Source organism: Lagopus muta, chromosome 2, assembly GCF_023343835.1.
Source record: "Lagopus muta isolate bLagMut1 chromosome 2, bLagMut1 primary, whole genome shotgun sequence".
Classification (NCBI taxonomy): Eukaryota; Metazoa; Chordata; class Aves; order Galliformes; family Phasianidae; genus Lagopus; species Lagopus muta.
In genome coordinates, this window is record NC_064434.1 from 70,684,634 (window position 1) to 70,711,614 (window position 26,981).

The window sequence follows — 26,981 nt, forward strand, 5'->3', positions numbered from 1 at the left end:
TGATGGCCTATTTGGTGGATAAATAATTGGTTGGACCACCTTAGCCAGAGGGGTTGTTGTCCACAGCTCTATGTCCAAGTGAAGGCAGAAAAGCACTTGGGAGTTTTGGCAGGCAGCATCAATGAGTGGATGGCAGCCCTGCCAAGGGCAGGGAGGTTGCAACTTGCTAATCTTTAAGGTTCTTTCCAATGCAAGCCATTCTTCGATTTGATTATTCCTATGATAAATCCTTTCTGAAGTAGACTTTCACGTTATGTTTCTTGCACGTATCAGAAAGTGGTGAAAAATTAGTAGTGCCTCTACGTAGGTCATCACTCCAACCAGATTAAACTTTGGGCTGTTTTTGTTGGAGAAAATAATGAGAAAAATGATCACCGCACCCATGTGATGAAGACAGCTCAGAGAAACAGATCATTCTCCAGAGCAGAAGTTGCTCTGGTTTAAAACACAAATCCACATACCCTCCTTCATCAGGGCCATTCATAAACTAGTTACTACAGTGGTTTCTAAAAATTATATAGATCACAAATAACCACATTGTTTTCAAGAACCTTTATACATCATCTTTTTTTAATTAGATTAGCTTTACAAGCAACTTGAGAGCTCTTTCATAATGAACACTGCTTTTCAAATTACACAACTTTATAGGCAACCTGTAAATGAATCCTGAATTTCTTTGCCTGCTATAGATAAAGGTCTCATATTTTACAGCTGGCTAACATCATGAATAAAAATAGCATTATGAAGCTTTGTCTTTAACCAGGACTAGACACATACAGATCATAAGACAGTTTAAAAAATATTTTTGAAACAAGGAGCTGCTTGGTGATGCTCAAGACTGAATATTCAACCGACATGAAATAAAGTTTCTAAAGGACACTGAAGAAATGGCTGACCTGATTTGTTGACCCTATTGTAATGACTTACACAGAGTGTAAAATTAAGCACTTTTTAAACCTGTCTGGCAAGCACAAACCTACGTGATTAGAATTTGATACACTGTATAACTGCAGAAGTTTGAATTACGGAGGGACTGAAATGAGTTTAAAGGCTTATGCTGTACATTTCTAAATTAAAACCAACCGAACCTCCATTAACAAAGTATTAAAGATGAAGGAAAAGAGGTGGCTTTTTTACTTGTTTCATTGATAGTCTAAATGCACTGCAGACCAGACAGTTAACGAAGATTTGCACTCCTTGGCCAGGTTGGCAGAGGCACTTACAGTAAAGGTATCCTGTTTTTTGTCTGGGAAGAAACGAGGAAAGAGGAAGAGAACTGCAAAGGGCAAGAACGTGTTAAGAAAAGGAAAAACAAAACTGGGATTTCCATTGGTTCTCCTAATCGATACACCAATACTGAATTTTTCCCCCTTCTGTCAGTTTGTTACTAAACAATTAGCTTTTTTTCATGTTTTACATGAACAATAGTAATCTTTTTAATAAAAAATTACTGAGCTTTCCATAGAAAAGGTCTCTAATTGAATACAAACTATACAGATGCTAAAATTGTCACAAGTTGTAGTATATACAGAAATATTTCTGTACACTCACATTGTTTTGGCTAAGTAAGGAAATAAGGGACAGATAGAAAACCGCAGTGGGTTAAGTTGATCAACCCCCTAGCTCCTATATATATATAAATATATATATATATGTATGAATGCAGTCTTTTATAGGTTTGTTTTTCTGAAGCTTTTAAAGCTTGGGGGGAGGGGGTGGGGAGAAGAAAAAATACAACAGTGTCCAAAACATTTATCTCTTAAAAATTAAAATACCTAAGTTTCTGCATGTCACTTTTATTCTGTGATGTCCCCTTCTCCAAAAAAAAAAAAAAAAAAAAAAAAAAAAAAAAAAAAAGTAAAAGAAAGCAAAGGTTTTTTTTTTTTTTTTTTTTTTTTTACTAAACATGCGTCTCAGTGTTGATCAGAGGCCAGTGTTTTTTTGGGGGGGGAAATCCTTCAGCACAGTGAGATTCTAAAGATGTATTGCAGAAGGAGCCTACAGTGATGCGCTTCACCTTCAGTGTGCTGACCATTTCCTTGACGCTATATGATAGATCAAGGTGTCAACTTACTTAAAGACTGCATGGGACAGCAACATTTGGAAAGGACATCTTTTTAAAAAGTGAGTTTTAGATATTCTGTTAACTTATATACAAAGGAAAGGGGGATGGCAGGTATTCTTTAGAAAAGGGAGAAAGCTCAAAATTTCTGTAAAGTACACAAGGAGGTTCTGGGTACCTCTAATAGCCTAGGAAAGCCCTTGTATGTTCTTGTATCTTGATGGTATTTACCAGGTCCCCAAAGCCAATGACAGCAACCGATAGTGTCAAGTTCACTTAGTGCCAGTCACTTAAAAACAAAACAAAATAAAAACAGAACAAAACCAAAAACAGAGACCGAAACTTCCCCTCTGTAGATTCAACATACAAAACCACAAACTGAATGTTACTAGTAGCAAGATATTGATTTGCTTCTGTTAATACGGTTCAAGAGGACATAGTCAAAAAACAATACAGCAGCAATCTTTAAAAGTTAAGATTAGTGTGAGATATGATATAAAACAATCAGGTTTTTAGCTGGTAATTAAAGTGCTCCTTCTCTGACTTAAGGTGTAAAGAAAATTAAAGTGATTATCAGTTACTGGCAACCCTTACATTAGGTCTTTCATGGCAGAGGAGAACAGTATGAACAGTTTTACAAAAATAGATTCATGTTATTTTGGAGAATACTGTAGTTTTTTTTTCTTTTTTTTTTTCTGTTTTTCTTTTTTTTAAGACTCAATTTTGATAAACTGTACCTGGTCATACAAAAATTACCCAAAATTCAAACTTTTACCATATAAAAAAAGGAGTGATGAATTTGATTCAGCTGGATGACAGGTCTGGCAAAATATAAGGATGAACAAATTCTATGTAGGGCACTTGTTTATGTCCAGATGCATATGTTGTTCCTTACTGATTGCTTATCTTCTTCACATAAGCAGTCACAGGCCTGGAGTGACAATCACATAGTACAATGCTTCAGCAGTCAAAAAAATCTTCTATTTGATGCAACATGGAAACACTGTATGCTTCTTTATTAAAACGTTGGTTTGTTGTTGATTTTCCTTTACCTTGTTATTCACATTCAAAAGTTAATAGATAGCATCAAGGTTTCTCAGGGAGAATAGCAAGAGGAGTGGCTAAAACAAAGGCTTATAAAACGCCTTTCCCAACCGAGTCAGAAGGTTTATTAAGTTCAACCCTCACACCTTTTTCACCTGCAGAAAGACAAAAAGGAATCCAGTATTATTTTTCAGCATTTATCAAAGTATGATCTACAGAACGGCTGCACCACTTTCTTCTAGCTTAGTTTTAAGAGAATCTTCAAGGATGACTCAGTACATGTGATGCATCCAAATGCATATTTCTGTGCACCTGCTCTGCATGGAAAGCCAGTATGCTGTGGTTACTTGTAACCTCTGAAAGCAGGCATTTAATTGGCTGCCAAACAGAAAGCTGGATACTTGAGTCACATGTGCAGTTTTGAAATTAATTACCTCGACCTTTACAAACCTATAAGAACAGCCTTTTCAGAAGCGAGGAGGCAGTCCACTACTCTGGATGAGAATATCCAGAGTCTCTAAGTATTTATCTTTGTGAAGAAACACTGAAGGATTTTTTTTTTTTTTTTAAATGCAACATCACACTTGACTCAATGCTAATAATAACGATAGTAATAATTCACCTTTTCAGTCCTTATGATTAACTTGAATAACGACAAGTACACCCAATGAAAACACTAGCAGACAATATTCCATATCCATAGAAAATTCACATATACTTGCATGGCTTTAGCCAAAACCTGAATGCTCTTTTCTAACTATAATATCAGTGAAAAATACAAAGACTCTTGTATGATCCTCAGTTCAGATAAAGAACAAACACCACAATTTCAACTGCAAATAAAACTGCGATTGAGATAAATAGGAATAACTGGGTAATAGGAATCTGTGCTAGACCTAACCAATAGCAAAATTAAAGCTTTCTCCTTCCTTCCTGCTCCCTGCAGCTGAAGGGGAGACACTGCAGAGGGAGGGGGCAGAGCTCCTGCTCACCCGAGCTGCTTCCAGGAGCCAAAGCTGTATGGAGACAAACCAAATGGCTCTGACTGTTCTCCGTCAGCTTTATAAGGCACAGGGTCACATGTGTGTGGGGGCTGACTTCCAGCGCCGACACACTTCCCGCAGAGCCCCGCGGGGCCGGGCATGCGTCACCAGCATTCCCCATGGCCTGGGAGTGCCACTGCCACCCCAAGCTCACCCCGACCCCCTGCCCCTTGGCTTCTTGTCCTTCCGTGCAAGCCAGGCAGGAGCAGCGTTACTCTGACCGCTCCCAAAAGGCACTGAGCCACGACTGCACCACAAGGCAGTGGAACTGCAGTCCCAATACTACAGGAGTGTTCCAGGCACCAAAAAGTTGTGAACAAAATCTGATTTGGAAGTGACTGGGCCCACGTGTCCAAAAACCGGCTTTTTCAGAGCGATTGGTGAAACCACTGAGAAATATGCTGTGCATATGTGCACCTGCCATACACCTGATTGTTCTTTGTTCTTATCACAGCAAGCACAAAATCGTGATGCGTTTACAAGTACGACAAAAGTCCCAAAGCACTTCTCCTTATAATGCTAATTTGAACAGGAAAATTAGATCAGCTTCCTCTTGAGGAGAAGTCAGAAAAGGAAAACAGATGCTTGATACGTGGAATTGAAAATGGAGGAAGTCACTCCGTTCTTTGATTACAGATTTTAATTTTAGGTTTTTGTTTCTCCGACATAGAGATTCTAGTCAAGTCAGATCGCCATATCCCATCAGAAGGACTTACATGGCGCTCAGTCCTGTGGTGCATTTATTAACCATCACTCCTACCAAAGTGACACAGGCAGGGAGAGGCCGCATCCCCCCATTTGAAAAGCCCAACCAGCCTCAGATCCCAGAGGAAGTGTGTGCAGAACAAGGAGCTGACCTGGATTTCCTAAGTCATGGGCTAGCAGCTTAACCACTGGGTCACCATCCCTGTAAAGCCTGACTAGATGAATTATGCCTTGGTTTTTTTTCCCCCTTATTGTGTAGAAGGTGGGCTGAGGACATGAGGTTGGACTGCTCAGCTATTCTTCCAGGAAAAAAAAAAACAAACAAACAACCAAAAAACAGGAGATATTGACAAGAGTTTACCTGTTAGATATTTTACTTTAGCTCGTGCTCTTTCATCTGCATCAAAATACCACACCGTTATTGCGTACCTAGGGAAAATGATAAAAAATAAAAAATAAAAAAACCTGAACTGTAAGGAAAAACATTACAGTGAAGCACTTAATGAAAAAAGTCAATGAGACCATACTTCTGCAGTTCAGCAGAAGAAAACCTTCATGAAGAGAAAGCAAGCACTATGCGCTGTCTGAATAGCTACTGAAAGGGTGACGCTGATGCTGGAAGTACTTTTTCCCCCAGTGAGTTGTTATTACAGTTCTTGCCCAGAAACTGGGCAATCACTCTGCCCCATGACCTCATCTTCAGCTTCACTTGGTCAAGTCCACTGCTGAGTCACACCGCAAGAAATCATTCTTGGACACTTGCCATGAGGAAAAATTAACTGCCCCTTCTTACACAGCTCCTCTGGTTTTCCACTGCCCACAGAGGATTTAAGTATGAAGTGCCAGCTATTGAGAAAAGACATTAAGGAGCTTTAGTGTACGGCATTTCACCCTCTGCACAGAAGGGGGAAGGGAGAGTGCTGCAGCGTTGGGAAAGGCTCTAAATAAGAGGACTGCAGACTGCAGTTTCAAATTACTTCTTGCAGAGGTGCTTGCATTATCTCAGTGCCCTAGTTAATGCTCAGTGCTGTGTGCAACAGGAAGTTTGGACCAACAACTCCAATGATTTATCTATTAACACAATCTGTCAGTGTTTACTCAAGATGTCGGGCAGTGAATGCATGTACATTTAGCATTATCATCTCCCTTAAACAATAACAAAAGGGGTTTCAAGTTCCATCTGTGACTCAAACTGGGAAGAACCCTTACAATACTCCAAAGAAAAAGAAGAGATTCACGTACTGATGGTTATTGCTGATCTCCAGCCCTCCCCCTATTCCCAAAGTAATCCAACTGTAGAGTTGAAGGGAGAGGGAACTTGACCATTTGCTACCACCTACTTCCTTCCCAGGGCAAGCAGGTACAAAACTGTAGCACCCTGTCAATCTTTAAAAAGCACAGTACTGTGCTAGTGACAATGGGGAAAAAAAACACAATATAAAGCCATTACTGAGTAACACAGACAATACTCCTAGGCTACAGCAGGGTCTGTTTATGCAGGGCCAGGTATGGTCCTCTCCAGCTCTACTGAGTACACACTCAGCAATTTCTGGTGCTTCAAGTACCACGGCCTACCTACCCTGGCTAAGAGCATGTTCTCTCCAAAATATGTGATAAAACATGGGTACAAACTCAGCAGCACAGCAGAATTCTAATCAACCATCCAGAAGAGAAAAAACAAAATTTTTTGCCACAGTACAACCAGAACTCGACATCCAGAGACCTAGGATCGGGTCATAATTCATGATTTCATTTGTTTCTCATTGGGATTCCCTCACCATTGCATCATGCAATGTATCTGAGCCCATTAGACCTACCTTGTAGCAAATGCTGGCTGTACTTCATGAGGGTTGCGGCGATCAGACCAGAAGAATAGCAGTCTATCAAATTTGGGTTCAATGTCAGCAAATTGGGCTTTACCTTCTGGAAATATCCGAAGGATGCCTCCGCTTACCTACAAATTAAGTGTTTAAAACCAATGCATTAAGTATATAGCAAGACATTATTTTCAAAGTACCACATATCACATTTAAAAATATTTCACATGTACAGAGCTGAAATTAAAGCCTTTATCACACCCAGTTAACCATATCCTTTTGCCAAATCTACCTAAATCACTGAAATGCTTGGGTAATCCTTATTAAGAAGTCAGTCACCACATCTATAGAGAGTTTTAAACCACCAATAGTGAATTCTTATTTAGACCACTCAAACCGTGCCATAAATACTTATCTATTCTAAACCTCTTATCCACAATAATATAAAGATATGTGCTGATCTGAATGACACTGACACTTTGAAAATAAATGCCTCATCTACAGAACATCTCACTAACTGCAGAATCAGAGGCAAAGGACGTCCAAGTCAATGCAATGTAGGAATACATCTAGGCAGACAGAAGAAAGAATGTGTACAAAGCCCTGCAGCAAAGACACATTAGCAAGTATACGTAAAAATGTATAGAAAGAAGTTGCATACCTTGGCATCCCAGTCTTTATTAAGATAATATATACACGTAACACATCTTCCATCTCCATTTGGGTTATCAACGTGGCGAACATATCCTGTTCCATTGCCTGGGTAACAAGCCACCATGGCCTACAGTCAAGGAAGCAAAAATAATGATTAATCTTTTTCCGCTGGGGGAAAAGCACACATTTTATCTGTATTATCTGTACATAAGCAACACATAAATTGAACTAGAAATAGCAGTACTTTTTTTTTTTTTTTTTTTTTTACGTCCAAGCTTTCTTTCTAGTAAGAATAGCACACAAACTGATATATATGACAAAGGCATGAAACACATTGTGAGGAACACTGTTAACATATTGCAAGTGGGGCTGCTCTCATGTTGTGCCTAACAGTCAGACTTGGCTCCCTTGACTATGATACAGGAGAAGGAAGATGTCTCATGCATAATTAATGCTTCTCATGAGATGGAGACTGGTTTTCCAGACTCAAGTTCACGGACAGCTATCCTTTACATCTTGGTTGTGGGTTTTTTTCTCCTCCTCATTTCTAGTGCAAAGTGTTCCTCCGCAAAAAAAGTGGTGTAAAACTTTATTTTAGGATGCTTTATAAGACAGCACAATTAGCCCATCTTTCTCAATTACTCAAAGTGCATTTTTCTGGTCATGTTTTCCACAGTACATTGGAGGCCTCTGAATCCCTGTTGAAAGGATACAACAAAAACATCTTTTTGATTCAAGAAGTGAGAAATTTAAAAGATGCACCGGAAGTGAAATCTAATAACCCAAGGACATTAAACCATTTCCAGTACAGTAGCAATTCTACCTATGTAAATTCCTATGCCGCATTGTCCAAGAGGATGGAAAGACAACTGCAAAGTGATTTACTTCATTAGAATCCAGACATTCGCATGTGCCCAGGAAACAAACTGGACATGCTGCTCATTGATGGTCTGATCAGCTCGATCAGGACTCAGATTGCAAGCACAGCCCATTTGTGGAACAGCATGTCTGCCCATCTTTAGACTTTTCTTGGAAAAGATAATAATTCCAGGCTTTTGAAAGAGAACAAAGTTTTCCTGGCCAAGGAATTTCACATTTACCCTGCCATCACGGTACTCAGACATCTGCAGAGACAATATAACTTCCATGAAAAGCCATAACAAGAATTTCAGGGAAATGCAAGAAAGCAAAAATCTGATATGCTATTAACCTCACCGAATATTTGATTTTGGGGTGGGGGGGGGGGGAGAAATTGAACTCAATGATACCAGTGCAGATTTAGCCTGGTTGTTACAATGTGAAGTTAGACCCACACAGATTTGCAACCTTCATCCATAACACTCTTCTGTAAACTATCAAAAATAGTTTTCCAATTAAAATGTTAACTGTGGAAATGGAAACCAAAGTTATCTCAAGTCAAGAGTATCAGTGCATTTTTTTCTTTTATATTCCAAATTTAACCTTTTTTCTTTTCTTAATGGTAACAAGTAAAGCTTTCCAGTTTGCATTAGTTCCAAGAAATTGCTCTGAGTAGGCTCAAACAGTAAAATATTTGTACACAGCTTGTAAACAGAATGGATATTGCTACAGCAGCAAACATTTTAAACTTTCATTTACAGATATACTGTAATAAGAGAAGAAGCAATGCTTTGGTAGATCTTTCTAGGACCTAAGAGAACATAACGTTTGCCAAACTCTGTTCACGTGAAGGAGAACTAAACACACTGATACAGCATTGCAGTATAAGTACTCTGAAGTACAACATTTAAATATACTTGTAATTTTAAGGTTAGGCATTTCAGCTTCTCAGTTCCTTTACTGTAACCACAGTGTAGTCATCATTACAGCTCTCATGTTATGTAAACACTCTATATATATATATCAAATAATGTGACCTCCTATTTGACAAAGCCATTACTTATCAGTTTTGCCGCAGGAAGATAAACCCACAAAATCAAAACAGTGAGTTTAAGATACCAAATAATGTAATAAGGGTTCTGCAATTTCCTCTCTTAGCGAGAAAAAAAGGAACAAAACAAAGCGAAGCTGGGCTGGAAAAGGAAGGTATTTGGTTTCTACTGAAGCAAACCCTCTTGAAGAAAGGTCCATGGACCAGCGTCCCTGCTGAGCTCTTGTGGAACACACACAGTGCTGGACACAGATCTTGAGTTTTGCTGAGCCAAGTCTATACAGCAATCCTAACAAGACAAGAACTTGCAGTTTTGCTGAGGTACTGAGAAAAGCAAAGGCTGACATTTGTCATTCATCTACACCCATGAGAAGCAGCTGCTCCAACTCATCCAGAATGAAGAAAAGATGGAGGTCACATAGCCGCAGCAGTTTCAATTCTCTCTGAAATCACGAGGAGTCAGACTCAGATATGGAAAAGTCTCCAGGCGTGTAAATGACCTATCTGTCAGTGACTTGAAACAGCCCAGAGTTAGAAGTTTAGAAAGCAGATTCCAAGTCTTTCTAGCAAACACCCTATTAATTAATTTATTTTTTTTCCAACCTTGAAGTTGCTGAGGAAAGAGCAAACCAGCAGTTGGAAAGTCTGGGGGCAGCATCAGCTGCTGTCAGCGTAACAGAGATCAGCCATATTTCTTGTTAGAAGTGTTTTGTACCTTCTGAGTCTGTCACTGACACTATAAGAAAACAACAACAAACGCACTTGTTTTTGGCTTTGGAACCTCAAACTTCTGCTATCATTAACTGCAAGAGAGAGTTTTGCAGCGATAAGTTATCTAATATGCATTTGTTATAACAGTAACAATGACTCAGTCTTTAGCAGCGAATTGGAAAGCAAACAAACTGGCCCATCAGCCAGGGCAGCACAATGTATGTTCCCCAGTTAGCGTGACAATTCCCTTTCTCCAACTGAACTGTGATAAGGAAAGTAACCAACTTTTTACAGGACACACGAAGTGTAATGCCTTGTGAAACAATGCAGAGCGAGCTGGCATCAAACTGGCACATACTGCAAAATTACTCACATTTCTCTTCTGTGGGAAAGGACGGAAAAGCTACCATGCAAATAATGAAATCGTGTACTTTTCTGTTATTCTCCCATATACATAAGCATGCAAATATGCATGTCAGGAAAAGGGAAATTTGGGGTTTGTGACTTTTTTTGAATTTTTAAATGGCGGCCAAAAAAAGAACAGGCATTTGAGATCAGAATGTCCAAAATTCCTTAAAATTTTTATGCTCAAAACAATAAGGGTGTCAGCTCTTCAAAACAAAGCTATCTGTCCTATTGGTTCTCCCATAAAAGTTACCAGGGAATTTGACTGAAGACACTGCTTCCATTTTCATAATAGACAAGGTCTCCTCTTTCGTGCTCCTCAGACTCTACAGCTTTTAAGTGTTCGGTCATTGTAAATACATTCATATTCGTGCAGAACTGAAGTCACCACTGCATTGCTCTGCACAACACTTTTAGCGTTAGCCTTTAATCCAGCAGCACTCTGCCTGAGCACTCATGCCTAGCACATGAGAGCTGTCCTAAGATACCCTCTAGAATTTATGAGTAATTGAAAAAGCATGAAAGCGCCCTCGCTGCTCTGCAATCAGCACAACTTGTGTCTGTCAAACAAAATTAATCACACACTTAAGCAGCTGTTGATCGCTCATTCACACGCATTCTGCTTCCAAGGGTTCAACTCTGAAAAAGGAACTGTAGGTTATCATCCTAAACAAGCAACATTAAGTTGTTAACAGAAGAACTGAAAACATTTTTTTTTCCCTATGCATTGCCATCTTTAACGTGCCAAAGGTAACAAAGGCAACAGAAGGAATAATTCATTGTCCATGCAGTTTTGCTCACTCCGTAAAGAGGTACAGATAAGACATTTGACTCTGGCACGCACAGCACTGCAGTGCAGCAGAATGTGTGAGTTCCAAGGGAAGCATCCCCAGCCTTGTTCACCAAGTACAACAGCCTAACCCCTAGATAAAGAAAAGAGCTGCAGGTAAACACACTGAAGCTTTTTCCTCTCCTCTCCTATTCCTCTTACAGCTGGGTATCAGTAAGCCTACCATTCCTTAAAAGAAGCAAGCACTAACAATAAATTCATAGGAAAAGGAGAAAAATACTACTTACACAGTAAAATAAAATTCCTCCAGGAAAATTAAAAACCAAAATCAAAACAAAACAATAAAATGGAGAGAGGACATGTGTTATGCCACATTAATGTATTAATATAAAATAACTTTATTGTTTAACTCAGGTTAAAGAAAACTGCATCAGTCAAGGAGATGTCACTTTTGCTGTTTGCTGAAGGAACTACAAATCCCAGTGAGCAAAACAAGATGTCTAAATGCAAGACTGATGACTTCCTAACAAAATTTATCAGATGCTCTCACAAAGACTTGAATAGAAATCCTCAGTGCGGGTCATCAGACATATTCAAAGAAAAAAACACTCACTGGAATGAAGAACCAAACTAAAGAATAAAACTTCTGACTTGTCCCTTCGTGGTCTATCTAATGCAACTCTAGTTCAAGTATTTGTTCATCCCTGCCAAACAACAGTTCTGAGGAAACATACCACAGTTTCAACATACATCAACAATGATTTTTTGCAAGGTGTACAAAATGACAACTGAACTGAAAGAAAAGGAGAAAAAAAATCCTGCATTGGTACATTTTGGCATGAGCATAGTCAAGATTATTGACTTTAGCATGCTAATGTGGTACAACTCGCCTTGGATTCATATGCTTTCTACTGCAGATTCCTCACGACCAGAGACAGAAACTTTCAGCAAAGGCTATCAACTGGAAAGAACTATTAGCTCTACCCAAAACAGAGGAAGTTCAAAGTGACAAAATAAACTCTTTGGGACACAGCTAATCCAAGGATTTTAGCACCGATGTTCATCCTCCAAGTCAGCCTTTATGCTGGTCTACTCCATGATCCAGCAAATAAGGACACAGAGCCAGGTGTTTACAGTAGCCAGAAATGCATAATTGGAAAAGCTGGAGAGAAATATCAGCATCTGCATCTTTCAATCACTGTCAGCTGGAGAACCTATGTGCTTAAAAACTTAACAGTGGTGGCTCACATGTCCATGAGTGAGACTGGGGATCTCTAAATTTCAGTTAGAAACTAACAAAAACAAGAGATCCACCCACTGCTGCAGCTCTGAAGCTCTCCCCCTTAATAGTAAGTTACCACCACAGACATTTAATTTGCTTATTAGCAAAGCAGAACAACTTTTATTATCTGTAGCATTTTTCTCTGCAGATACGCTAAAACCACCTAATTGCAGTTAAAGGAAAGAAAAAAATACAAAAATCCTACTTAAGGCAGCAACTATCTGGATCGCATTCTGGCAAGCACACAGCAAGCAGCTCTTCTAGGAAAAACCAACTGAAGGCAAGGACGAGAAGTGCAGGTCAGCCCAGGCCACGGGGGGGGCTGTGAAGACAGCAGCAGGGGTTTTTATCAGGAGTTTGGCAAAGCTGCCTGCTCTTGAGCTGGCATGCTGAAGGCAAACTGAACAAAGTTGAAAAACAAACTCAGATAGGTAGGGAGAGAGGGAAAACAGAGCTGAAATAACTTCTTGCACTATAAATAGGAGCAGCACGCAGTTATGTAGGTGGTTTATGTTTTCTATGAACTTCCAGGCAGTTGAGAAAGTAATGGCAGGCCTGACCTAATTCACCCTTCCCCACACCTTTCAGTGCAAAGGCCACTGCAGGGTTTCCAGTCACTCTGGTAGAACTGTACTTTGTAAACAGGCAAAAAAATAAAAAAATAAAAAAATAAAAATCAAGTAATATACCATCATGTTTGGCACAACTGATAAACACTCTTACCACTTACCTCTAGCTTCCTAATAATATTCAAAAGATATCATATGAGAAATCACATGATTTCTCAGTTCAGAGAAAGCTGTGCCCAGTCAGCAGCCTGGCTGCTCAGCAGCAGCCTGCTCAGTTTCTCCCCGAGTTAACTCACTCCTTCACCCATTACAGCTGCCTTCAGATTTAAGGGACAACTACCTACTTTAAAGACCCACTGCAGCCCCTCTAATAAATTGAGGCATATCAGAAAGCAGAAACGCTCATGCTGTTTCACTGGCTGTGTTCAGCCCACCCACACCTACTTTGAATTTATGCCAAATTCTCTGCACGTAGCAGAGTTGTTGCTTGGTAAACATGCCAGGCATTTCTAGCTGCATGGGAGTCAGCACCTCCTCTCCAATGTTCATTTCAAACTGCAAGCAACAGCAAGATCACATGAAGCTGGTTGCCAAACACCATCTCTTCCCTTCACACACGTTCATAGGCTTTTAAGAAGTTTTCATGAACTCTTAAAATTGATAACATTTGGATGCAAACTTGGATAACTCATCAGTTTTTCCCAATGGCATACATAGAAATGCCATTGCTCAAGTTTGATGTTCAGAAGATAAACATGGGATGTGCTCATACTTTAACAGACAAACCCAACAGATGTAAAAAATGACACATAGGAAGGAGAAGCTCTCATAAAACAATCAAACAGGAGCCATTGACCTCAGGGAGATCTTGAAGATGCTTGGATGGTTGGACAGAGAGAATCTTAGCAGAGCTCTGAGGAATCCGGGAGATACACCTCCAAAGGTGAACCGACAAGTGACCAAACCCAATGTCATAGACACAAACAGCAGGAAGACCTAAAACGTGCTTCCTCTCTCCCAGAAAAGAACTCTAACATTAGTTTTACAGCCTCCAACTAGTCTACTTAACTGAGATAACACCACTTAAATATTAACAAAGCTCTCACTGCTTTCGTACATTTGAGCTTGTTACCAGTCTCAAATGTCCAAACGCAAAGAGATCACCAAGCCAGTTTGCAAACTCCAGGGGAAAAACTGCAGGTGGTATCTTCCTTGACACACTGGCATTTTCCAGGCTGCTAGCCAAGACGCCTCTTTCCTCAAAGTTATGTTAGCTTAACCAAAAGGTTTTGTTTTAAAACTAAATCTGTGAAATCAGTGCAAATACCCTTGCAGTCCTCCAATCTGATTAAGATCTGGCTTCCCTTAGCTTAATCTAATTCCTTATTAGCAAAATAAAAGTGGTTTCAATTAATAAAGTCTACAAAGAGTTGCGTGCTGACTTGAACAGGATTATTTTTTTTAAAGTAAGGTTTATCTAACACATCTCTGAATATAAACGTCTCCAAGCTTACAGTACTCTACTACAATACTTAAAAAAAAAAAAAAGAGTACATTTGAGCTGCTATTTACTGATGTGCTTCAAACCATTAATAGCTTCTGTGATGTTCAACATACATAGCTGGAGTTTTAATACCACAGTCTGCTATAAACCTAAAACTCACCAACCCATAACAAACAAACAAAAACTAATCAAGGCTTCCTAAAGAAGGTAGATGAAAATTGCTGTTACCGAGGACAGACAGTTATCTTTCAGTAGCCCAGGCACAAATACAAAACTCCTCTCTACAGCTGAGAAAGGTGTTTAAAGCCTAAATCTGTCCACAATATGATTAAATAATTGACCAGAACACTTTCAAACAGCTGCTGAAAAGTGTAAAATGCATTTGAAGAATTGGCTGGCCTTCACACATAACTCCCCTTTCTGTCCAAGAGAAGCAGACTAGTGACTCAGTGTTTTGGCACTGTGTAAAAATGACAGAGAAATAAGTCAATCAGCACAAATTTTAAGAGTCTGTTTTTAATTTAACACCATGACTGCTTTGAAATGAATAACACCATCAAAAAATAGTCTCAAACTGCTTTTTTCCAAGAAGAGGCAGAACGTTCTGCTCTTGCATGACTCCAGTCAACTTACTCATCACTAACCATTCAGAAAAAGTACAGGGAAGCAGCATCTTTAGCTAATAATAGCACAACACTGAAACAACTATGATAGTAAACTAAAATAATAAGAGGTTAAGTGCCATTCAGATACACTACTTAAAATATCTTCTGACAGTGTTTTGTGCAGACCAAACTCTCAGATCTAACCACATGACACTGACAGACACACTGATGATTCTGTCTTACTTGAAACAATTATTCTGTTTCCACTTCAGGGAGCAAAAGAATTGGGAAAATAAAATTCAGCTTGCAGGAAATATTTCCTAATATAAAGATTCGAATGCTGTGTGACTGCACAACAAGACAATAATAGGATTGTATCTTCAGCAGTTAGCCAAATAGAAGCTAATTGTACGATGTAAGCATCTTGAATTTTCAGCGCCTACAGAAAGCATTCAAGATCTCAGCACACATAAAATTTTATCTGTAGGATTTATTGCCACAAACTCTACATCAACTAAAAATGATTTTAAAATAATGTTCATGATTCTTGCAAGGGGTTATGGAGTATTCAGCAATGCTGACAGTATTCCCAACCTGACAAATTCTTTAGCATACCAAAGCACTCACTCCTAATTTAAAAGCATTAGCTGAGTTCTTGAAGTATTCATAAAAATGAGTAACTACACAGTGAATGCTAGCATGCAAAGTGCTGCTTTAATTCATAGTAACCTTCTGTAGAAGTTTTACTGTGGTCTAAAGCCAAATAACAGCAAACAGTCTGTAATATGCTTTCAAATCATCTACAGTTTATAGGTAAGAAATGCTGACTGTCCATATAGCTTTTTATGGGCTTCCATATGTACACTGTCTCTGTTCAAGCTCTTCTATACAACCCCATCACCGCAATATAACATAGCCTCTCTCAGAACTGGTATAAACAATATTTGGGGTTTTTGGTTTTAACCAGATGACTCCGCATACAGAGTTCAAACATAAACTGGCACCTGTGCTCAGCTCACAGCACAGCTGGTAGAAAGTCTTGAGAAACAGCTATGGCCACACAGAATTATAGGCTGCTCACAAATGCCGGGAGTCCGTCTTATGATGTTGACATCAAGACATTAAATTCAGCTTAGATAAGTGTTCAGTGGCAGTAAACCCAACCCTGAATACCTCCAAGATGACTTCCACTTGAGAAATCTAAACAAAAGGTAGAAACACACTGGCCACAGACATTGGGACAGACAACTTGTTTTTCACTGCCAGTTTCAAGTGTGAAGTAAAATGCCACAGAGCCAGCCTGTGCACACAGGACCACCACCATCAGCCCCCATACACTTTTGCTGCTCCTGCTCGCTGCCCCACTTTCAGGCCCTCACAAGCGCATGCTGCGACAGGAAAATCTACGCAGGCACAATGAACTCCCTGACAAGACTGGCTCAGGAATGTGATTTATTTACTTTACGAGTACGTGGCCATGTGCACAAGAGAAAGATCTGAATGTACCAAGCACTGAATCCAGGCCGCCAGAAAAGCTTGAGGGAAATGCCTGTCCCAGCACAGTCAATACAGAACCCCACTGTCTCCTTCAACACCAATTTTACAGCACAACTCTACAGTAAATTTAAGCTCGCAGCAACAATAGCATTTGTGGTTTAGGAACTGCTGTTGTTCATACAGTCTTTCCCAGTCTCCCTAAAAGTCACCTCCCCAACCGCTTTTGTCCCATGAGAGCAAAATGGCTGTGATGGTGGATAGCACACACCACCCTCATGCCCTGGGAGAAATACGTACAACCTGGTGCCTCACCAACTATGCGCTGATTAAAAGGCACACATCTGGCTCACTCCAACTTGCTTACACACAGAATCACAGAACTGCTAGGAAAATAGACAATCGAAGAAAGAAAGAAAAAAAAAACTAACTACTTTCCTCCTTCCTACTGCTTCAATAAGGAAAATAATATTTTATATCCTCATCAAATTATTTACCCTTTCTAAAAGGCAGGTAGGTTCCTCTGAAGATCAGTGTTTCTTGTAAATAATAATTAGACAAAAAAGTCAAGAATCTGCCAAGATTCCTGTCAACTATGTTGCTATAACTGTCACTCCACAAGTTCCACGGTCAGAAGCACAATGCTAATCTCAAACTGCCTATTTCCCACTCTGATAATCAGAAAGTAGCTGAACTAAAACCCTGCAGAGCTGTTGGGCTTCTTTTATTTTTATTTATTTTTATTATTTTTTAAGAAACTACCAAACAATCCTGTTACAGATAACTGTTACATCTTTACAGCACCCTGTACTCGCTGAGGAAACATGGTAGGGATTAGGAATCACAGCCTAGATCTGGGGTATCCCGTCATCCCATCAGAAATCATCTGTAAGATGTATTTATGCAATGCACATGCAAGATATGCAGAACATAAGTTCTATTTTTCAAAGCCTATTCCCTACTTAAGGTTGTAACCATGAAAAAGAAAGAAATAAAAACTGTACTTAAGAAAGTATATTTGGAAACATCCTGAAATAACTCATGGATACAAATTCCCTGCTGTCCTATGCATCAGTGGAGGAAATCACTGATGTGAAGATGATATGTAGTGGAGAAAAAAGACAAAAAAAAAAAAAAAAAAAGGCAAGAATAGCAACACTGCCACAAGTCAGTAGTACCAGAAGGCAAAAATAATGCTGAGTATCACAAGAGCTAAAGCGAAACAATTGCTTCTGCAAAATACCAGAATTCTCTACAAGAAATAAACTTCCTGCTCAGGTCAGCAGGCAACCACTACAGATTTCAGAGTTGAAAGAAATGAACCTTTCAGCAGCAGGCTGTATTTTACAATGAAACTTCTTACCATTACTGAAAGTAAGTACAGGCCTTTCTAAAACATGCATATATTATTTAACTCAATGGTGGTTAACAGCTTCTGAGTAAGAGACAACACCTCAGGAAATTTCCTGTGAACAGGCAGTTGATTGACTGTCTTCTATTACATGTAGTGGATGGCTCCGTATATTACAATAAGGATAACACAGCTTCTTCTTACCTTCATTTGATCTGAGATCTGCAACTAAAGACAAGAAAAAGCCATTTTGAAAAGAGCATGATGGAGGGGAAAGAGTGAGAGGAGAACGAAGAGCAGGCAAGAACTCACGGAACGCAGCAGCAACTTGCCAAACATGCACTGCATGATAACGAAGAGGAGCAAGTTCCAAAGCATAGGTTTTAATTGTGCTTGCCCCATTACTAACCCCAAGACATCAATAATAACTGAGATACCCCAGAAAACCTCAGCTTTACTTTTCTGAACCCTCCAGCCTCTAAACCAAATACAAAACATCTCAGATATGAGAAGCCAATATTAGCACACAGAATTGTGACTGAAAATCAGAAGGAAAAAAAGCCCCACTACACACAGCACACTACTGCCATGCTCATGTCCGCCCACTAGTTCAAAAGGCAGTTCAGATAATCTGTCTCCCAGATGTAACATTCACATGGAATGCATACTGTGGCACTGCAGAAAGGTAGCTAGAAAGAAAAATAATCAATTCAAATTGCAGGTGCTGTAACAGTAGGTAACTGCAGGGCTCCTAACAAAATTCTTCCACTAGTTTTAGCTGGAATTGACTGATTTACTGCTTTAAATCATTAATTAGCTTTTTGCTGGAGGGTGGGTACACACAGAACTGTTAAAGTGAACACTGAGCTTGTATTTAATTGTAAATTCTCCAAGGGAGGGCATTGTTTTTGTATGCTTTATTCATACAAGCAAAATGGAATTCAAGCTTATGGGCAGTAACACATAACAATGTTTGCTAGTAACTGAAGAACTTTTAAAAGCTAAATTCTCAAGAAAACAGAGCTTACAATGCCACAGGCCAGGATGCTGACCCAAGCCAGCAACACCCAGGGCTGCAGCAGCACCATCCCAATCCCCTGCTCTGAAGGGCAGCTCTGCTCTCAGGCAGACTCGTCCCCCACCTGGAACACAAAAAAGCCCTAAAGCACAAGCAAAAAGCCTGGGCTGTATTTAATTCCCAGGACCAACACAAGCAACACTATGCAGTTACACATGTTACTAGCTTTGTCTTTGCACAGGTGCATCTTCAAAGTAGCAGGATGTATGCTTAGAAAGAAGAAAAGGCATAGTAAAAGCTTAAACTCTGCAACATTCTTGTTGCAATGGGATAAGATTAAGCCAAAAAAGCTTGTTGATGGTATCTTCATCTGTGTTTCTTGTCCTTTGGGCTGAAGTCTTTCATAGTTTTTAAAACTAAATTTCTAGAATTAAATGGGTAAAAAAACCCAGTTTCTCTCATTTATACCTACTGAACTTATAATATATAACTCTGGCCTAGCCTTTGGCTCATGAGAAGTTACCACTCCCATTTTCTGTTTTCTCTGAGGAAAATGACAAAGTCAGGACTTCAGTCTAGGAACTCCTGTGTTGTTCTTGAGTCTATGCCAACATTAGGAGGCCTCAGGGAGCCACTGTATGTCATTTTCCCCAGGCTGCAATGGAGATTTAGTCAAGGCATTAATTTTGATGCAAAAATTAGAAAATTTTAAGTATAAAGCACTTTAAGTATGGCCCTTACTCTCAAGGCATTCTAAAGTACTGGAACAGATAAATGCAAATAGCAATAAAACCATGAGTTGAAGTAGCAATTTCACCACAGCAAACTAACTTCTGTTCAGTGAAAAACAACAGCTCCCAACAGGATCCCCACAGGGTCTGTACTTTTCACGTGACCAGGAAGAGGGAGGGAGTAGCAGGCCAGCAGCATTTACACGCAATAAGGAAATACACTATGGGAACCATTCCAACACTGACTGCAGAAAGGTGCACAGAAGGTTGGAATGATATCAAGTACCTGGACAAGAAAATGGCCACTCTGTAAAGAGGAAGTGCAAAAGAGGGATTAGCAGATGCACAGAGCTGCATAAATGGGCAACAGGAATGTACAGAGGTATAAAACAATTCCCAGCCAAAGAAACGCTAAAAAGATCCTAATTCTTCAGTTCTGGAAGGAAAAAGTATCAGCTGAAAAATGTACGAAGGAAAGTATCAGGCTTAAAACCACAGAAGATAAAACTACTGCAAAATGAGCTTTCACAACAAAGAATCTTGAAGACGTTGAAAATCATCAGGCTGTAGGCTTTAAACAAAAGGAAGTTCCTTCCCCATCTAATCAAACTGCAGGACTCATTGTTACAGGATATCACAGAGGCCAAAAGTACAAATGGCTCTTAAAACCAAGATTACGTAAATTAATAGCAAGTACATCCATCCATCCGTGCATACTAAAAGCAGCGGTTCAGATGCAACCTCTGGCCAAGGAAGTTTTTGAATTGCTGGAAGCTATACACAAGCATCATTTTGTCAGTATTTTGAAGCTTCACCTACACACAGACTATAGATTACTTGCAATAAATGCATTATGATATGAAGAGATCACATCCTTAGGAGAAAAAGAGACATTTGATAGGGAAGAACAAACACCAGAAGGCAAATTGCAAGAAACTGAAACAAGATTTAGGCTGCAAGAAGAGTGTAAGCTTTCAGCAAAAGAGATTGGTAGTATTTGAACTGTATCAACAGCTGCTTTAAATGTAGCTTCATCAGAAATTTTGTTCCCAGTAAGACTGAGTACTCATCTGAAGTATTTCTGAAGAATACAACTCCATCCAGCTTCAATTTACTACTAAAGATGATCAACAGGCATCTCACAAAAGGCAGGCACTCTTATCTTTCAAATGCAGTCCTTGCAGAGGATAGGGGTGTCTGCCCTGCCAAATATCCAGCAGGGCACAGAAACTGAGCAAAGCCTCATGCTCTGCAAGCTCAGCAGGGTCAGGCAGCCCTGCCCTTGGTGCCTGCTCCTCTTCCATCCATTCAGCAGGAAAGGACTCTATACCAGCAGCCCAAGGTCTTGAGGGGACCATAGGTAGGAGCAGCAGGTATCTGTGGGGAATGCACACGAAAGAAAAATTGACAGGATTAGCAGGATGGAGGACCATAAGCTCAGGGCTGCAGGGTTTTGATTTATACAACAGCCTGGAAATATACATGAGCCTGACCCCTGCCTGTTGAGAGGTTCCTTCTGTGTACGTCTATGAAATGTGTAAGTGGGTGGCATTTTTCTTGGGTAAACTAAAACATCCTGAAAATAACTTCATCCAGATGTCTGTTACAAATTCGCTGCACAGAACAGAGTAAATAATACGGAGAATATTAAAGAAAAGCACTTTTTGACAGTGGCTTCGGAAATGCCTGCTGCTCTAAGTTCCAAAGGATCCCTGGTGCATTATACCCTCTCACTACAGAAATCCCCTTACAAACTTCAAAACATTTCTAGACAGAGACAAGCCTGCTCTACAGACAAGGAATTGATTTTATTTTCCTTAAATTTTTCGTTAAATCAATGTGTGAAATGCACACATACTCAAAAACAGCAAGCTGCACTAAGCCAGGACCGTGTGATGGGCACAGGTTAACTGTATAATAGGTAAACTGGGAGAAAACTGTCATTAAGCTGCAGGAGAGACTGCAGTACAATTACCACCTGCATAATGAAAAGGGATCCAAGCTAGGAACATTTCAGACTGTTTCAGCCAACTTTGATGATACGATGCCCAGTGAAACTGCTGAAACTGAGCGAGTTCAAGATGCCCTTATCAACTGGCCACAGCTTCCGTTCTCACAGTGGCAAGGCCGTGTGCCAGCTGCTCCAACAACAATGCAGCAGCCAACCGAAACCAGAAGGGCCTGACGCCTTCAGCTGAGTACCAGCCACACACAGCAAAAGCTGTTCACACAGCCTGATGACCACAGCAAGAGCAGATGTCTGAACAGGACAGAGAGCAGCAAGAGGAAAAATACGCCATTCGTCAGCTCTGAGCTGCCTGCTCCATTCTTAAGATTTATTGCTTTAATTTAACTAGTACCTTCAGAGACAGTTCTAGCTACATATCTGTGGCTTTCTGAACTACGTTAATACTGAGATAACAGATCCCGGCACTCCACCAGGGCAACAACAAAAAGGCAGAGGAGGAGTATGCCCAGAGATGCCTCTGTCCTCTGCAGCTTTGCCAACATTTTTGAGCTATCACAAAGTGATTGCAAATTGACAATACAAACTCTTCTCGTAAACAGATTTAAAATACATTTACAAATCAAAAAGTAAATTAAAAAAACTCAAATCTTTAGTCAGTTTATTGCATCTAAAGATTTGTGAAGTCACCTGACCATCTTACCAACAATTCCCATTAGCTGTACCCCACAGGCACGTCCTTCACATATGTTAGGGCACCGTGCATAGAACACATACATTGCTGCCCTACATCACACAAATCCGTGCACAGGCGATTCCTACCCAATACCTATTTATAACATTATATGCTAACAAAAATACTCTTGAGTCATTTCGAGTTAAATACCAAAGAACAAGAAAGTCTTCAAGCACACGCAGCTGTTACGTGCATAGAGGCACTGCTCTATTTTTGACAGACACTGTCCTGGAACAGCGAGTAAATTAGCTTTCAACCTGAGGCTTACGACTGCAACTTACCAGCTAGTTCTGCAACAAGCTCACACTGAAAATATGCTTGATCAGCTACGGTTAACCAATAATCTTCGGAAACTGGGAGGAGTTTACAAGGACTTAATGAGCACAAAATGACTTTTGAAAAAGGCCACAAAGACCAGCATTGGTTCTCTCCTTAAACGCGTTATAAGTAAACCATGAACGTGAAAGGCAGAAAGGATATCGTAAATAATGATTACTCCATTTAGTAGTAGCTAGAAAGTCAAACAACTGCTCTGGGGGGTAGGGCAGGCAGCACAGTGCATCAAAGCAGCAACACCATCAGAAAATGAGCAATGCCACCAAGAGGAAAAAGTTAATGACCCACTGTACACAGAGGTCACTCATGCACGTGTACCCCTGTGGTTTGTACACCTCTGGAACATCAACGACTGAAAATCTAACTGCAGCTGTGTAGCCCAAAAGGACTGGAAATGCAACATGCAGTGAGCCAACCCAGCACTTCACAGAGCTATATCCTTATGCACCAAGGAACAGAGAAGAAATGGGACAATAAAAATAAAGCAGTACTAAAATTGTCCACTTCAGACTGAGCCTCTGCAGCTATAGAGACGAAGAAGGGGACATGGCTGAGCAGGGGCCCTCTGCCCTCACCCTCCAAATTACTGAAGCTGGAAAGATTCAAAGAAAATGTTTTCTTTCTTGCGTATGTTCTATTGAGGAAAAATCAGTAAAGCTTTTGTATAAAATTGTCAAAAGAAAGATTCCTGAAGGATAGAACAACATGTTTCTGACGGCAGAAACTGAATCTCATACTAAATATGCAAGGATAAAGGACAAAGAAAGCATGAGGGGAAAAAAATGATATAGGAAGCACAGATTTCTTAACTCTTATTCAAAGTTTCATAGGCAAATTTTGAGATAATCAGTCCTAAACTGTTAAACTAAGGCTGTAGTTTGGCAAACCCTTTAAGCTGGCATAAATTAGCACTGCTGTTGAAAGAAAGTCTCAGCATCTGCCAGTCCCCTGCGCCAGCACAAACATCCAAACACTGAACCAGGAGCATTTCTTTTGCCAGTTCATTTTTCAGATGGATCGGTTCCCCACTCCAGTTCACAGGATGGCCATGTAAATACTTGTACCAATAAAGAAGAGTGACTAATTTTTCAGCCTGAAGTGCTCGGTAAACTACAGACTAAATCACAAGGATATGGAAAAGTCAATAGGGGTCATGGGCAGTGCTCCCCAACTTTGGACACATCATATGACTCTTCAATTACAATCACTATACTAATATGTGCAGAGGGTTTTACTGTTATTTGTTACTGACAAGTGTACCCACATATGCACCTGCTCCTGCTCCTGGAGATCAATCTGTAGGGAAAACTAGTTTAGTACCTTGGTACCTACGAAAGCTTTTAATCTATCTTTTAATTTTCACTGGCCGTAAAGAAGTGTCTTTCCTGGACACCCTGTTTCTCAAGTGGAAGACTATTTGCATTTAGAAATAACAGCCTTTTGAGACCCAAAACACGAGAAAGGACAAATAAAACTGTACTCAGCTCAGAGCTTTAACCCAACAGGAATGTGAAGTCTGCGGGCTGCCCTAAGTATCCATGAATCACCACATAATCCTTCGCTGAACAGCACACATGTCTAGAAGAAAATGCAACTGCCAACAAAAACACCATCAGGAGGAAAAATCTTTAAGCTAAAGTATCTGTAAAACTCTATCAGGTTCAAGGAATTCAAGCAAGTACTGAGAGACTGAGACCTACCCACTTTTTCCCACAACCCAGTGGCCAATTCTGGTCCATGCAAGCATCCATTACTAAGAAATTAAATCAGCAAGTTTGCTATCCAGAAATAAATTAAATGCAAGGGTGATGCAGAATGATCTCTAGAAACGGACATGCCACAGGCAGACTGAGAGGAAGCTCTTCTCCTCCACAGCTGTTGCTCAGCTTTAACCACACCTTCCCTCTGCCCCAGTCAATACCCATATGGCTGTCAAGTTCTTATTCCCTACCTTTGATTTTCATCTGCCATCTTCTCACTGCACATGTAGCGTGACATCCTGCAGAGTAAGATTTGCTGGAAAGAACTCACAGAAGTCTTGCTCACATTTCCAGCACGCTATGTTGAATGGTATCTGCAAAACTCAAGAGATACGTCTTTTGCTCCCTCTGCCTCTGTTCAGTGCTACACCAGACACTGACAGCTTCAACAGCTGATTACTGCTTTTTTAGCTAAATTTCTCTGTCTCTGGTGACACTACCCAGCCTCTTTGTAGGAAAGCTGCGACACAAATGTCTCAATTAAAAAAAAACAAAAAAAAAACAACAAAAAAAACTCTCCCAGTTTCTAGAATAGCCAACTGCAGGATATGAGAAATCCACTCACTAACAGAATTTATTTTCTAAAGGAGCATTACTAACTTAAGGATATTATAGGACACAGTCAAATCCAGAGCACCCAAGGACTTCAGAAAGCTCCAGGATGCTCTAGCATGTAGCATCATACTGAAAATTGACCAGTGCCCAGGAAATGACAAGCAGCAGATAAAGTATTTACAATCAGGTTAGTTTGAGATCAAGAACAGGAGTAATTCAGCAACTTAAAAAAAAAAAAAAAACATGGGAGCAGGCTTGAACAGTAAGCAACCTATAAAGCACATTTTTAAGCCACTGGTGGCTGAGGAGCAGTGGGTGTGCTGCCATGATGCAAGAGATAGGAGAGAGTTAAAACTGAGCTGTTCAAGTTGTAGCTCTTCTGTCAGGCCACAAAGGAGTGGGAATGAAACAAAGCTAAAAGAACATAATGGCAATTGTCAAGCTGTCCAGGAACTCCCCTCTCAATAAAAGGGGCAGGGCAGGGACAGGAGATGGGTACTGCTGGGTGTGGGGAGAGCACAAGCAGGAACAGTTGATGGATCAGATGCTTCTTTATACTGTGATTATCAAGTCCCAGTCTGTAATTACTATCTCCCAATATTACTGTAACACTAATAAAGAACACAAAGCTTCTGAACTGAAGTCTCAGCAAATCAGCAAAGCCCTCACTAGAGGAGAGAGATACCTAGCAAAAAAAAAAAAAAAATTATAAAGCTTCCTTCTTATCAGGCTCTGTATAGAGGGAAGAAAAACCTCACCTGATGAGATTCGGGAGTACTTCACCCCATCTTTGGTGAGCACGTTGGTGAGCCACCCTCAGCAGCTATCTAGGACAGGATAGGCAGGAAACAGAAATATGTGCACGTACAAGTGCAGCAGCCGATAAGAGAAAGGGAAGAGAATTAGCATTTGGGGAGGAGATGGAAGAAGAAAAACCTGGAAAACAACAGGAAGCAGGAGAAAGGCAGCAGAGTTCACATCTGCTGGTACCTGCCATTTCTACCACAGGGAGGAAAAAAACAGCACAATCCAGAAGGGAACAGCAGAACAAAATAAGGAATGTACTAAGTCAGGACTTCTGAGATGAGTAAATACTGAGCCAGAGTGTCCGTCCTGCAACTGTATAGTCACTCTAAAAGCAGTTGGCTGTTTATACCTACTACCATGCAGACACCTCTCAGCCTACAGAATGATCTACTGACAGTCTGGGCTAGGTAGGACAACATCAGCCAGCCAATTTTAGACAGCCCAGTTAGTTTAGAGAAAATCCAAATACAAAACCTCTGATTCCTCTCATTTCACCTTATTTATTGTCCTTTTCCTCAAGACTAGAATTAGAGAATGTGTATGGGTTTAAAATAAAATACTCCTGTAAATCAATGCACTTTTTCCCCATAGACAGATTTACATAACGTCCCTGTCTTGGCCTGTACCTCAAGACTAACTTCCTTTCCCTTTTCCATGAAGTATCCAGAATCAGTTCAAGCAACAGCAAGTTCAGTGGCATAACACCAGCAGCTGTACAAGTTAAGCCAAAACTAAATTTGAAGTGACAACCTTCGTATTATCAATTCTATTTGATTTACTTCCCACCATCAAAAACAATTACCCTTCCTTAAAACCTTTGATCAACAACCTATTTACCCCTGTTAAAGAATCCGGCTGCTAGTTAAAGCTCGGAGAACAGAACTCTAAGATTTTACAGGTATATTTGGTTAACAAAACATTTTTGAAGACACAGTCTAGAAAAAAGGTTAATTCCAGCACGCTGTGGAGCGGATTTATTTACGATTCATTCCCTCTAGTAGGATATGCTTGTTTACAGAGCTTGGACTAGATATGGTAAAGGTTAAAGATTCAATAAAGGCTCCTGTGACTGCTATGACACGATGCCAACCCTTGCACAACGTTCGAAAACAAAGACAGTATTCTAA

At 40.1% G+C, this 26,981-nt stretch overlaps 1 protein-coding gene across 1 annotated transcript in view; it reads right to left on the bottom strand.

The window, feature by feature from the left end:
• Positions 1 to 1,833: 1,833 nt before the first annotated feature.
• The window catches only part of EGLN1 (egl-9 family hypoxia inducible factor 1), a 29,199-nt gene continuing 4,051 nt past the window's right edge, over positions 1,834 to 26,981 (bottom strand). The window contains exons 2-5 of the mRNA XM_048935839.1: positions 7,333 to 7,452; positions 6,672 to 6,808; positions 5,216 to 5,283; positions 1,834 to 3,261 (exon numbers count right to left, since the gene is read on the bottom strand). Coding sequence (XP_048791796.1) covers positions 3,197 to 3,261; positions 5,216 to 5,283; positions 6,672 to 6,808; positions 7,333 to 7,452 — 390 coding nt within the window. The 3' untranslated portion in view covers positions 1,834 to 3,196. The remainder of the gene's footprint in view (positions 3,262 to 5,215; positions 5,284 to 6,671; positions 6,809 to 7,332; positions 7,453 to 26,981) is intronic.